Source organism: Ornithorhynchus anatinus, chromosome 12 (genome assembly GCF_004115215.2).
Source record: "Ornithorhynchus anatinus isolate Pmale09 chromosome 12, mOrnAna1.pri.v4, whole genome shotgun sequence".
Classification (NCBI taxonomy): domain Eukaryota; kingdom Metazoa; phylum Chordata; class Mammalia; order Monotremata; family Ornithorhynchidae; genus Ornithorhynchus; species Ornithorhynchus anatinus.
In genome coordinates this window covers 6,999,995-7,012,238 of record NC_041739.1, presented here as the reverse complement: position 1 = coordinate 7,012,238, position 12,244 = coordinate 6,999,995, and the positions used below count along the sequence as shown (strand labels likewise).

General features: G+C 49.9%; 1 protein-coding gene across 7 annotated transcripts in view; it reads left to right on the top strand.

The window, feature by feature from the left end:
• CEP44 (centrosomal protein 44) overlaps window positions 1-11,644 on the top strand; it is a 32,168-nt gene extending 20,524 nt beyond the window's left edge. For all 7 annotated transcript variants that reach the window (XM_029076320.2, XM_029076319.2, XM_029076318.2 and 4 more), the window contains 3 exons: window positions 9,783-9,913; window positions 10,169-10,206; window positions 11,433-11,644. In XM_029076320.2, coding sequence (XP_028932153.1) covers window positions 9,783-9,913; window positions 10,169-10,206; window positions 11,433-11,481 — 218 coding nt within the window. In that variant the 3' untranslated portion in view covers window positions 11,482-11,644. The remainder of the gene's footprint in view (window positions 1-9,782; window positions 9,914-10,168; window positions 10,207-11,432) is intronic.
• Window positions 11,645-12,244: the final 600 nt, after the last annotated feature.

The following is a 12,244-nucleotide window of genomic DNA, read 5'->3' as shown; positions in this document are numbered from 1 at the left end:
CTACCCCAGCGCTTAGAACAGTGCTCGGCACATAGTAAGCGCTTAACAAATACCAGCATTATTATTATTATTAGATAGAGACGGTCCCTGCCGTCCGACGGGCTCACGGTCTAATCGGGGGAGACGGACGGACGAGAACGATGGCGATGAATAGAGTCGAGGGGAAGAACGTCTCGTAAAAACGATGGCGACTGAATAGAATCGAGGCGATGTACATCTCATTAACAGAATAAATAGGGTGATGGAAATATATACAGTTGAGCGGACGAGTACGGTGCCGAGGGGATGGGAAGGGAGAGGGGGAGGAGCAGAGGGAAAAGGGGAAAAAGAGGGTTTAGCTGCGGAGAGGTGAAGGGGGGGTGGCGGAGGGAGTAGAGGGAGAAGAGGAGCTCAGTCTGGGAAGGCCTCTTGGAGGAGGTGAGTTTTAATATTGTGGACCTGTAGAGCCCCACGCGTAGAAGTTACAGAATGTGGAGGAATGAAATCCCGGCCCCGGATATGATAAATTTAGAAAAAAACAACATATAGAATGTGGCCGTGCCTAAAGAGGAAGACAGATCTCGTTTGTCTTCATGGATAGAATCCATCTTCGTCGTGTCGAAGTCACCAGTGTGCTCCCTGATCTCCCAGCTGATGCTTCTGACGGCATCAAAATTCCCCTGCCTCATGTATACATTTGAGAGATTGACCACGGCTGATCAGTCTGGGTCTTGGTGCTTGTTAATAATAACAAAAACAAGAATAATAATTAGTAATTATGGCATTTGTACAGCGCTCACTCTGTGCCAGGCACTGTACTAAGCGCTGGGATGGATGCAAGATCATCAGGTTGGACACAGTCTCTATCCCATGTGGGGTTCTCAATCTCAATCCTCATTGTACAGATGAGGTAACTGAGGCACAGAGAAGTGAAGTGACTTGCCCGTGGTCACACAGCAGACAAGTGGCGGAGCTGGGATTAAAACCCATGACCTCCAGGACCGTGTCTATCCACTCCACCTTGCTGCTTCTGTTGACCGCCCAGCACTCAGTACAGTGCTCTGCGCACAGGTGCTTAAGCAGCATGGCTCAGTGGAAAGAGCACGGGCTTTGGAGTCAGGGCTCATGAGTTCGAATCCCAGCTCTGCCACTTGGCTGTGTGACTGTGGGCAAGTCACTTAACTTCTCTGTGCCTCAGTTCCCTCATCTGTAAAATGGGGATTAAGACTGTGAGCCCCACGTGGGACAACCTGATTCCCCTATGTCTACCCCAGCGCTTAGAACAGTGCTCGGCACATAGTAAGCGCTTAACAAATACCAACATTATTATTATTATTAAATAATAACTATGGTATTTGTTAAGCGCTTACTATGTGCTAGGCACTGTACTAAGCGCGGGGGTGGAGAGGAGCAAATCAAATTGAACACAGTCCCTGTCCCGTGGGGGGCTCGCAGTCTTGATCCCCATTTTACAGATGAGGGAACTGAGGCACAGGGAAGTTAAGTGACTTACCCAAAGTCACCCAGCAGACGAGGCGAAGCTGGGATTGAAACCCATGACCTTCTGACTCCAAGCCTGTGTCTATCCACTCCACCATGCTGCTTCGGTTGACCGCCCAGCGCTTAGTGCAGTGCTCCGCGCACAAGCGCTTAAGAAATACTGTGACCTCTGCTGTTACTAACCCAGAGAAGCCAAGGTGAAGAAGTTTGACTTCTGGCTCGGGTGTCAGACGTGCCTCCCGTTGCTCGGACAATCGCGACTAGAACAGCGCTCCCTTCGAGGAAGAAACCGTTACCCTCTGCCGAATCCAAGATAATAACGATAATGACGTTGGTATTTGTTAAGCGCTTACTCTGTGCCGAGCACTGTTCGAAGCGCTGGGGTAGACAGAGGGGAATCAGGTTGTCCCACGCCTTAATCCCCATTTTACAGATGAGGTCACTGAGGGACCGAGAAGTGAAGTGACTTGCCCAAAGTCACCCAGCTGACGAGTGGCCGAGCCGGGATTCGAACCCACGACCTCCGACTCCAAAGCCCGGGCTCTTTCCACCGAGCCACGCTGCTTCTCACTTACCGTGATACTCACCGTGCCGCTGACGAAATGCATGCCGACCTTTCCTATCCATCTCAATTCTAGAGTTTTCTACGGTTAAAACTTTCTCGTAAGTTGATCCCAGTACCTTTGGACGTTAATGTGGGCTTTCTGCCTGACCCCGGACGCTGTGTACCGTGAGCTTGTGTTGGTGCGGGCAAAGGGACTGTAACTTCTAATCAGCTGAAGCCGTTTCACCTTCTATCAGGTTTCCCCGGGATGCTATTTTATAGTTTCCGTAATAAGGGAGGATCCTAATTCAGCCCGCCGATCCTTTTCGTGTGGATCGGGCGGCTTTTGGAGCGGAGCTTAACGTCACAAGTAGACTGGGTTCTGCCGAGCAAAAAATGCAACTCCGGAATGCGCCTTCCAGCTTTTTCGGTGACAGTTTCACGGACCAAATAGTAACTAAAAATATCATTTCTTGCATGGAAGGAGACTGAATATCTTGTTTCTTTTGGGGCTGCCGGAGCTTATTAAATCGAGGCCGTGCCTGCAACCGTCTCCTTTCCAAAACCCCTGCAGGGCAGCTGGAGCCGTCACTGAATGTTCCGGTTCCGATCGTACTCTGTGGCAGAAATTCGGCCCTGGGAGAGTCCTGTTAAAAGACCTTTCTCCGTGTGAATATTCCAACTGTTGCGAGCCCTAAGTCCGATTCTTCATGTTGTCATAACGGTGACTGGCGGGCGGATCGTCTCTGTAATGTTTTCCACAGAGTTATTCCGTAATAATATATAATGTGTATGCTCTGCGCGCTCTAGTTTCCAAGAGTTAGCACATAATTTAAAAATGGCCTGTTTTGTTGGAGAAAATCGAATCACTTAATGGGAATGTTTATTCCCCCGGGGTATTGCCGAGCAATTTTGCTCGGGAGCTGGGGGTGGGGGGCAGGGGGGAGAGTGGGTTGTGTGTGTGTGTATGTGGTTTTTCATTTGGGTGTTTACTGCTTAGGGTTTCTTTCAAGAGCCGAGGGTAATGGAGATGTTGGCCAGTGCTCTCCAGAGTAGTCTCAGAGCTCCTCCTGCCCCTTGGGGCGGCCTACTACTACTACTAATAATGTTGGTATTTGTTAAGCGCTTACTATGTGCAGAGCACCGTTCTAAGCGCTGGGGTAGATACGGGGTCATCAGGTCGTCCCACGTGAGGCTCACGGTTAATCCCCATTTTCCAGATGAGGGAACTGAGGCCCAGAGAAGTGAAGTGACTCGCCCCACAGTCACACGGCTGACAAGTGGCAGTGCCGGGAGTCGAACTCATGACCTCTGACTCCGAAGCCCAGGCTCTTTTCCACTGAGCCGCGCGAAAGGACCCTTCTCAGGCTGTGTCTTTAGGGCGTCCCCAGTGAGCGTTACAAGCCGGCCAGGCAGTGGGAATGTAGAAGAAGAACCAGCGCAAGGCGACAGTCCCGAATCAGTCGTCTCGGTTATCCTCTCGTCCGAATTCCGTTGGTTCCCATTCCGACGAAAATCCGGAGAAGGTATCGAAGGAGGCTCGGCGAAGGGCGGAGGGCTTAGTAGAGTGCTCTGCACACAGCGCTCGGTGAATGCGACCGGTCGATTCACGATCCAGTGCCTCCCCGGGAACGATACTACTCTAGATGAGTAGTATTAAAATGAGATTAAAAGACCCTATCCTGCTCTCCAGGACTGTATAACGGTAGAAGAGGCGGCCGTGCTAACATCACATACCGAGAGCTCGTGCAGGTAGCCGGACGGGCGCTCGCGAAGCGGATGTACCCAATCCAAGAATGACTAGCCTATTAGCGTGCAAGGGAATGTGTCTTTTTATCGTTACATCGTACTTTCCCAAGGGCTCAGTACGGTGCTTTGCGTGCCGTAAGCGCTCGATACATACAGTCGAATGAATGAATATAAGATAAAAGGTTAAGGGGTAATGGTGGTGGGTGAAAGGAAGAATCCTATGCGTTTCAAGTGTGACACCACCAACTCCGTGCGTTACCTTCCTGCCGTGTGTGGAGCGTTGCGGTGGGAGTTGCAAGGGATAAAAAGAAGTCAGAGATGCGATGCTGCTTCCAAGACCCTTGCAGTCAAATGGCGGGGGGGCATGGGCTGAAATAAATCCAGTTATTAGAATGAAAATAGATGTATCCTGGCGTGGGCGGGGAAACTCGGGGAGTTTACCGTATCTTTTCCGATTAGTCGAAGAAGGGTCCGTAAAGGAGCTGAGTTTTCAGGAGTCGGTGGACGGCAGGGAGGGATCTGGCAAGCTTGGGAGCAGAGAGGCTCCCGGGTGTGAGGTAAAATGAGGAGAAGGCACAGATCAGAAGGTGGCAAGGGAGGGATTTAAGCAAATCCCCCACCTGCCGGGGTACTCGCGAATATGAAGAGTGCCAGCAAGGCAAGTGGGAGTTTAGGGCTGGAAGGGAAGATGGAAGTCAGGGCTCTCGTTGCCAAAGGGATGAGAGGCGGAGCGTGAGAACGTACAATAATAACTGTGCTATTTGTTAAGTGCTTATTATGTGCTTATTATGTGCTGTACTAAGCGCCGGGGTAGATACAAACAAATCGGGTTGGACACGGTCCCTGTCCCACTGGGGGCTCACAGTCTCGATGCCCATTTTACAGATAAGGTAACCGAAGCGCAGAGAGGGCAAATGACTTGGCCCGAGGTCACACGGCAGGCAGATGGCAGAGCTGGGATTAGAACCCGTGACCTTCTGACTCCCAGGCCCGGCCTCTGTCCGCTACACCATGCTGCTGCTTTATACTTGTCCACGGCTCCTCTTCATAATTCATTCAGTCGTATTTATTAAGCGCTTACTGCGTGCAGAGCGCTGTATCGAGCACTTGGGAAAGTACAGTATAGCAATGACATTCCCTGCCCACAGTGAGCTTACTCCGAATAGTTGACCTCGTATTGCCTCTCAGGCGGGTCTCCTCAACAGGGAAGAAGGGAGAAGGGCCAAGAGATTCCATCCTGTGGCCCCCAAATCACCGCCTCCCTTGTAGAACTCTGGTTTCGAGTGATTTCACTTGCTAGAGCTAATGCCGTTTGCCAAATCCAGTTCATGCCCGGCCACCTCGGTAGAACAAGGGGAGCCTTTTTTTTTTTCCCTTAGGTCAATAAACTCCGTGCCCGTTCTCCGAAACCGACTGCTCCAGCTTGCCAGGACGTTTAGCGATCTCTACCGCGGGAAGGCCGGCACTCTTGCGGGGGGATGGCGTGAGTCCGATGGGTCCCAGTTCAGATTTCCAAGCTCCGGACTCGTCGCCGTATCAGTTTCATTTTAACTGCAGGTGGGGTTCACCGATTCCCAAGATGAAGCATATGATTTTTATAGTTTTCACTACCGCGGCTTCAAGATATTAAGAATCAAGCTGGAACGGAAGCATAAACTGAAAAAAGAAATTGTCGTTCTATTGGGGTGGGATCTCAAATTGGCACCCCTTCCTGCTGGCGTAGGGAGAAAGGACTTGGAAATGCGGTCCGCAGGCAGCTTGAAGAGAAGCACCTGGATGTTCTTTCCTATATTTCTTTTTTAATTCATAAAAACCTTGGGTAGTCAGTGAGCTCGCTGTAGGCAGGGAGTGTGCCTGTCTACTGTTATACTGTGCTCTCCTAAACGTGCTCTGCACACAGTAAACGTTCAATAAATACGATCGACTGACGGGCAGTGATCATCTTTTTCAGGATCCAGGCAGGGAGTACTGGTTGTCCACGAGACTCCCAGTCCAGCAGCAGGCGTGGAGCCCAGGTCTGGGAGTCAGAAGGACCTGGGTTCTAATCCCCGCTCTCCCACTCATCCGGTGTGTGACCTTGGGCAGGTCATTTCCCTTCTCTGCACCTTAGTTTTCTCATCTGTAAAATGGGGATTGAGACTGAGGTCCTTATATGGGAAAGGAACTGTTTCCAACCCAATGATCTTGTATCTAACCCGGTGCTCAGTACAGTACCTGGTACCTCGTAAGCCCTCAACAAATACAATATTATCATTATTAATAACCCAGAAGCTACCTCCCAAAATAAATGGTAGGGGTCAAGGAGTAGTAAAGGCTGCTATAGGTCTGTTTCTTAAGGAATACTTAAGAATGCTTAATGAATACTTAATACGTATGAATACTTAAGAATACTAAGTGAATGAAGCCCCCAGAATCATGTTATGTGGTCTTGTTTTTGTCTGTCTCCCCCCGATTAGACTGTAAGCCCGTCATTGGGCGGGGATTGTCTCTATCTGTGGCCGATTTGTCCATTCCAGGTGCTTAGTACAGTGCTCTGCGCACAGTAAGCGCTCAATAAATACTATTGAATGAACGAATGAATGTGAAAAATAGAGCTGTAGCTCTCTCTTCACCCGACAGGTCGTGCTTGAGCCACCATGAACGATCAATCAGTTAATCGATCAATGGTATTTATTGAGCCTCTACCGTATGCGCAGCGTTACACTGAGCCATCGGAAGAATGCAACAGAATAGGTAGACATCTCTACCTAGCGGGGCTGACTAAGTAAACTGAACTAGGGGGCTTTAAAGAAACTGTCTAGACCGTAAGCTCGCTGTGAGCAGGGAATGTGTCCGTTGTTCTGTTGTACTCTCCCAAGCGTTCAGTACAGTGGTCTGAACATAGTAAGCGCTCAATAAATACAATTGATGAATCGATGAATGAATGAAACTGTCTCAAAGAGTACTGCCCTTGGCAACCTCTCTGGACTTTGAAGGGAAACGCAGAGACAGAAAACATGTGGGAAAAACCGAGGTTCGACTAAGCCTCTCCCCATGTTCCCTCTTCGTCCGTGTCCTGAGCTTTAACTCCACCCTTTCCTCCGTTGCAGTTGGGGGGGACTGAACTCGCCCCTGGAAAGAGCGTGGGACTCTAAAGAAGATATTTTAAACATTTCCCAGGTCAGCTCCCTACGGATCAATCCTAAGTTTGGTGCTAAAGACCCGAAATGGCTCAGTTTCGCCGAATCCTTGCTCTCTTCAAACTCGCTCCTTCTGAAACAGCTCTAATCCCAGGAAGCTTTGCTGAGACAAGTGGCTGCCGTACTCCTACTACTAATAAATGGTATTTGTTAAGCACTCTCCTTGGCATCCTCTTGCAGCCCGATCGTTTCCATTCCTTCTCCCTCTTACCCCTGCCAGTCGAACGTGACTCGTGCCAGGCATGCCAAGATGAGCTCTTTAGCTAGCCAAGTCTCCTGAGGTCTTACCTCACTTCTTTTGTGGGCAACCTAAAGTCATCGCTATGCCCACATCCCCCGCTCCTTTGCGAGTGAGAAGCAGCGTGGGCTAGAGGATAGAGTACGGCCTTGAGAGTCAGAAGGACCTGGATTCTAATCCTGGCTCCACCACTTGTCAGCCGTGTGAACTTGGGCAAGTTACTCCTCTTCTCTGTGCCTCGGTTACCTCATCTGGAAACCGGGCATTAAGACTGAGGAGCCCCAGTGTTCCTTCTAATTATCCTCTGTCTGCCCCAGAGCTTAGTACGGTGCCTGGCAAATAGTAAACGCTTAACAAATACCATTAAAAACAAATCAAAGTGACATTTCTAGTGAGGTACCAAAGTTCGTTTAAATGTCAGTTATCCGTGCATGCCCCTTTCTGAATTTGAAAGGTTGGTAAGCTAATTTAGGAGGAGAAAGCATGCATTTTAAACTGTTTTCTGAGTAACTTTTAATAGGTGATGGGTTTTTCAGCGAGGCTGCATGTTTTATTTTTTTTTAGCGGTGCTTTCTGTATGAAGTTTCCTTCACAGCAAGCGGCGACTGTGAGTTTTGACGTTCATTAGTAATGGCTTTTCCATTTGACGACTGGGTCTTTCATGTGGTTTCTCAAGCTATTGGTCCATCGAGAGATAAACTTGCATTTCGTCAACTTCGCGATATTCTCTAACTGCCACCTGGTGGTCCGAGGTCTTAGCGGTAGCGGAGCAGGGACTGGCCGGTATTTTCCGAGGGTGGTGTCTTCCACCCTGTCTTTGGGAACCTAAGATAAAGCAAGATTTCTGCCCTGTCGCTTACCTAAACCGGGCTGCTCCGTCAGGACCCACAGGTCTCCCCATAACTCAGGTTTCTGGAAGGCAGAGAGCATGCAGATACAGCCCGACGCTACCATTTATAACGTTACGTTGTTCTCCCCCAAATACTCCATAAGTACGGTCGACTGACCGACCAGCTGGAGGAGAGGGACCACCTCTCATATCCTCACGTCCCCAGAACAGGCTCTGATCGGCTCCCGAGGAAGAATCCGCGGTCTGCCCACTGACCGCCCCGACAAGGCTTTCCCCTGGGTTGGCCCGCTGCCATTTGGAGGGCAGATGAGGGCGTCCCGATGTGATGGCGGCAGTTTTGCCGGCGGGGCTGCAGAGGCGATCTCTTATCATTCGTATCGTTCATTACGTGCCTTAAGCGCCCAAGCCCTTGGCAGATTGGGGTGCCTCTGATGTGCCACCCCTCCATGGGAAGTGGGCAGCTGTGGGGAGAGGTCTCTATCAATTCCAGGCAGATCCACCTCACACACCCCCCAACCCCGACGCGGCGGGGACGACGACTCCTTCCCTCGTTCAGGTCAGCCGGCCCAGGATGGAGGGGACCCCCGGGTTCTCCATCTGCCGTAGACCTCATTTTCCTGGGATATTAGGACCGGTCCCGGAACGTGGAAACGTTCCCGGGCACCCCCGACGAGCATCTTCTGCGGACGTCTCGTCACTAGGCAGGTGTCAACGGGCCCCCTGAGTTGGGTCAGGCGGCGGCAGGCCCGGTGTGCCCTAGATCACTAAGATGCTGGGGAAAAGTGCAGAAGTGGGGCTGGATCACAGAGGGGATGCAACCTGCTTTCCTAAGCTCCTCCCGACTGGGCCACTTATTCTGGGAAAAGCTTCCATTAATCACTCATATTTTTGGAGCACCTGCTATGTGCAGAGCAGTGTCTTGTCTTCCGCTGTCGAGTCGTCTCCGACCATAGCGACTTCGCGGACGCATCTCTCTTAGAATGCCCCACTTCCATCTCCCGTAATTCTGGTGGCGAAGCCGTAGAGTTTTCTTGGTAAAAATCCAGAAGTGCCTCCTTCCGCGCGATAATATAATTCTGCCACAGTGTAACGGAGTCTGCCGTCGAGGACGCTTTCTGCTTTATAGAGCGGAATCTTTAATTCTAAACAATTTACTGCCCTGACTCTTAGGACTTCAAGCAGGCCACTTCATTTCAGTTCTTCCAGTCCTGGCCCCCTGCCTCGGGAAGGATTCCGTGGAATTGAGTGGGATGCTGAGATCACTGAGAAAGAGACCTCATGTAGAAAATATTTTTCGCTATTAATAGCGGCTTCTCTGTCTCATCGGCTGCTTTTAAGGGCTGGCTCAAGTGATCGTACACTTGTGCATTTAAACAGGTGGTTGGTTTGGAAAATAGCTACTTTCTGAAAGTATTACTTTGACACAACCGTCCCTGCCTAAGTGTTAGAGTTGAGTGTAATCATGATAAATATAACATTCCTGTGCTAATCTGAGCGGGAATATTTTTCTTTCTTTTTTGGGGGGGGCGGGGGGGGCTCTCTAGATTGTAGTTACTGCACGTTGTGTGCATGTTATGTTAAAAGATTATAAGAAACTCATCTTGGACCCGTCCCAGTAGCCTTTTTATTTTTAAACAATACTACATTCTCTGCTGCGATCCACTGTAAATCAAGCTGTTCCAACACCGACCCCGCTGGGAGAACAGAAAGGCAAAGGTGACCTAAAAATGAATTTCTCTACAGATCGAGAGAGGAAAGAGGAGATGCCAGAGAACCTTCATCTTCAGTCGTCTGGCTACAGCTCGCTATTATCCCCAGACCCATCTCCCCGAACTACGGCCATTAATTACAGCGGTTTGACAGAGGTTTCAGAGGTAAGTAAAACTGGCAACTCCTTAGTCGATTTCCTCTCTCGGGTCAAGAGAAGAAGTAAGCATTAGTTATAGTAGCGTACACGACCGACAAAAGCCGCAAAACCGTGCGAACCCCGGCCTCGGTTTGTCTGCTGAAGATCTCTGGGGATGTGTAAACAGAGCGGAATGAAGTATTTCAGCGTGCATTCCAAGTGCATCTTTGAAGGATGTATGCTCAGTGGAAGTGCCTTAATTTCTTGCTTTTTTAAATCGCAGGAGACGACGATGCAGAAAGTGGAAAGGATAGGAAAAATGTAAGTCCTCGAAAAGGGCAGCGGGAATTCATTTCTCCCCAGGGAATTGCACTGGACTAAGGCACATGTAGACCGCGCATATGTGTTCCAAACCTCAAAGGGCTCCCGTCAGGTGTGGAATTTCCTTATGACTCCAGTGGATAATAAATCCACCTACGGTTATGTGTTTGTGGGATGAGTCACTGTTTTGGTTTCTAACAAGTGATGTAAAGGGTTGTTAATGGAATTAACTGGGGATTAAAGAGTGTGTGGAATCTGGGTTGGTGATTCATAAGAACATTATCTATCATTTGATAATAACCGCGTCCTGGAACGTTAAATAATTTTCTCGGGTAGGCGGTTCACGACATTTAAATCCAAGCAGAGCTAGATTTGTCTTCTTTCTCCGTCGTCCTTATGTGATTCCCTATTAACACTGATTGTGCATCTTGAAATGACGGATGATTTTCTCCACACCATTTCCAGTTAAATGCTTCAGCGAGCTCGTCGTGGGCAGGGAATGTGTCCGTTTATTGTTATACCGTGCTCTCTCTAGCGTCTAGTGCAGCGCTCTGCACACAGTAAGTGCCCGACGGAGCCGGTTGACTGACAGCGCAGAGCCGTGACCGTCGTCGTGGTGCTGCAAACCGGCAAACAGCCGTTCTGGTTTAGGAAGGATTACGAAACAGTTGGTTTTCTACAGATGAGATTTCTGAAACGGAAATCTGGCCTTCACGCCTTCTCATCGGGGCATCTTTTTAATAGTAGCGCCCAGTCGATCCGTGGTATTTATTGAGCACTCGCTGTGTGCAGAGCGCTCTGCAGAGCGCTTGGGAGAGGACAGTACGGGAGAGGTAGTAGACAGCGATCTCTGCCCTCACGGACCCTTCAGTATAGTGGAGTTAGCGGCCTAGTGGGTAGAGCACAGGCCTGGGAGTCGGAAGGACCTGGGTTCCGATCCCGGCTCCGCCACTTGCCTGCTGTGTCAGACCCGGGCAAGTCACGTCACTTCTCTGTGCCTCGGTCACCACGTCTGTAAAACGGGGATTAAGACCGTGGGCCCGTCTAGGACACCCCGACTTGCCTTGTATCCACCCCAGCGTTTAGTTCAGCTCCTGGCATGTAGTATGTGCTTAAAAAGTACCACTTACAATTTAGCAAGTCAGATCGCCTTTTTGACGTTAAGGATCGGTGCAGAGGAAGATGAGAAGACGTTAGGTTAATCCATTTTTATTAAACACGTTTAGGATTCAAGAAACCGCCGAGCTGTTGAAACATTCAAGTAACCCGTCGTAAAGTTTTCCGCTGGGACTTCCCGGAAGGGACGCGGAGCACTTCCACAGAACCAAAGTTGTCCGGTTTTAAGGAGGCGGGGTTAATTCTGCCGTCGGCATTGGGAGCTCACGTTTGGTTTGTAAGCAGTTTTTCTTTCATTATTAAATATATACCCTTTCAATTCTGTCGAGATGTCCTCGGACCGCCCTGCCGTGCTGAACTTGTCTGTGGAAAAAAGAAAAAAATAATCTCGTTTCTTCAGATGGATTTCTTCTCCGGGGTGAAGTCATTCCACCCGGGTATTTTTTGTGTTGACGTTTGTTGGCAGTGGGCTCGGTAATATGTTTTTTAAAGCGCAGGATCGAGGGCCACAGTTAACATCCTGTTGGCACCGCTCCAACTGGGACTTGCATATTGTCCCCGAGAGGCCTCCTTGCATACCATCTCGCCGTCTGGACCGTCGGAGGAGTCGTAACGAGAGCTTAAATGTCCACACCGTCAACGCAAACGGGTGGGGTTTCCGAAAACGTACCGTTCTCGTGCCCGGTCAGAAGGCAAGAGACGACACATTACGTTTCTCAGCGCACGCGAAGACAGTGGAGGTGGCTCTGATCACCCAGTTCTTCCTTGGTGAGGCAGTCGAAAGGCCGGATGAGAAATGCAGTGAGTATTTCGGTGCTTAATCCCCAACCCTCTTGAAGACCAGCAGCGAAGATGGAAGCCGTCCAGTAGTCTGGAGATAGGGGTGGGTTTGTGCGTGTGTGCTCTATTTTTATTTTTCGGT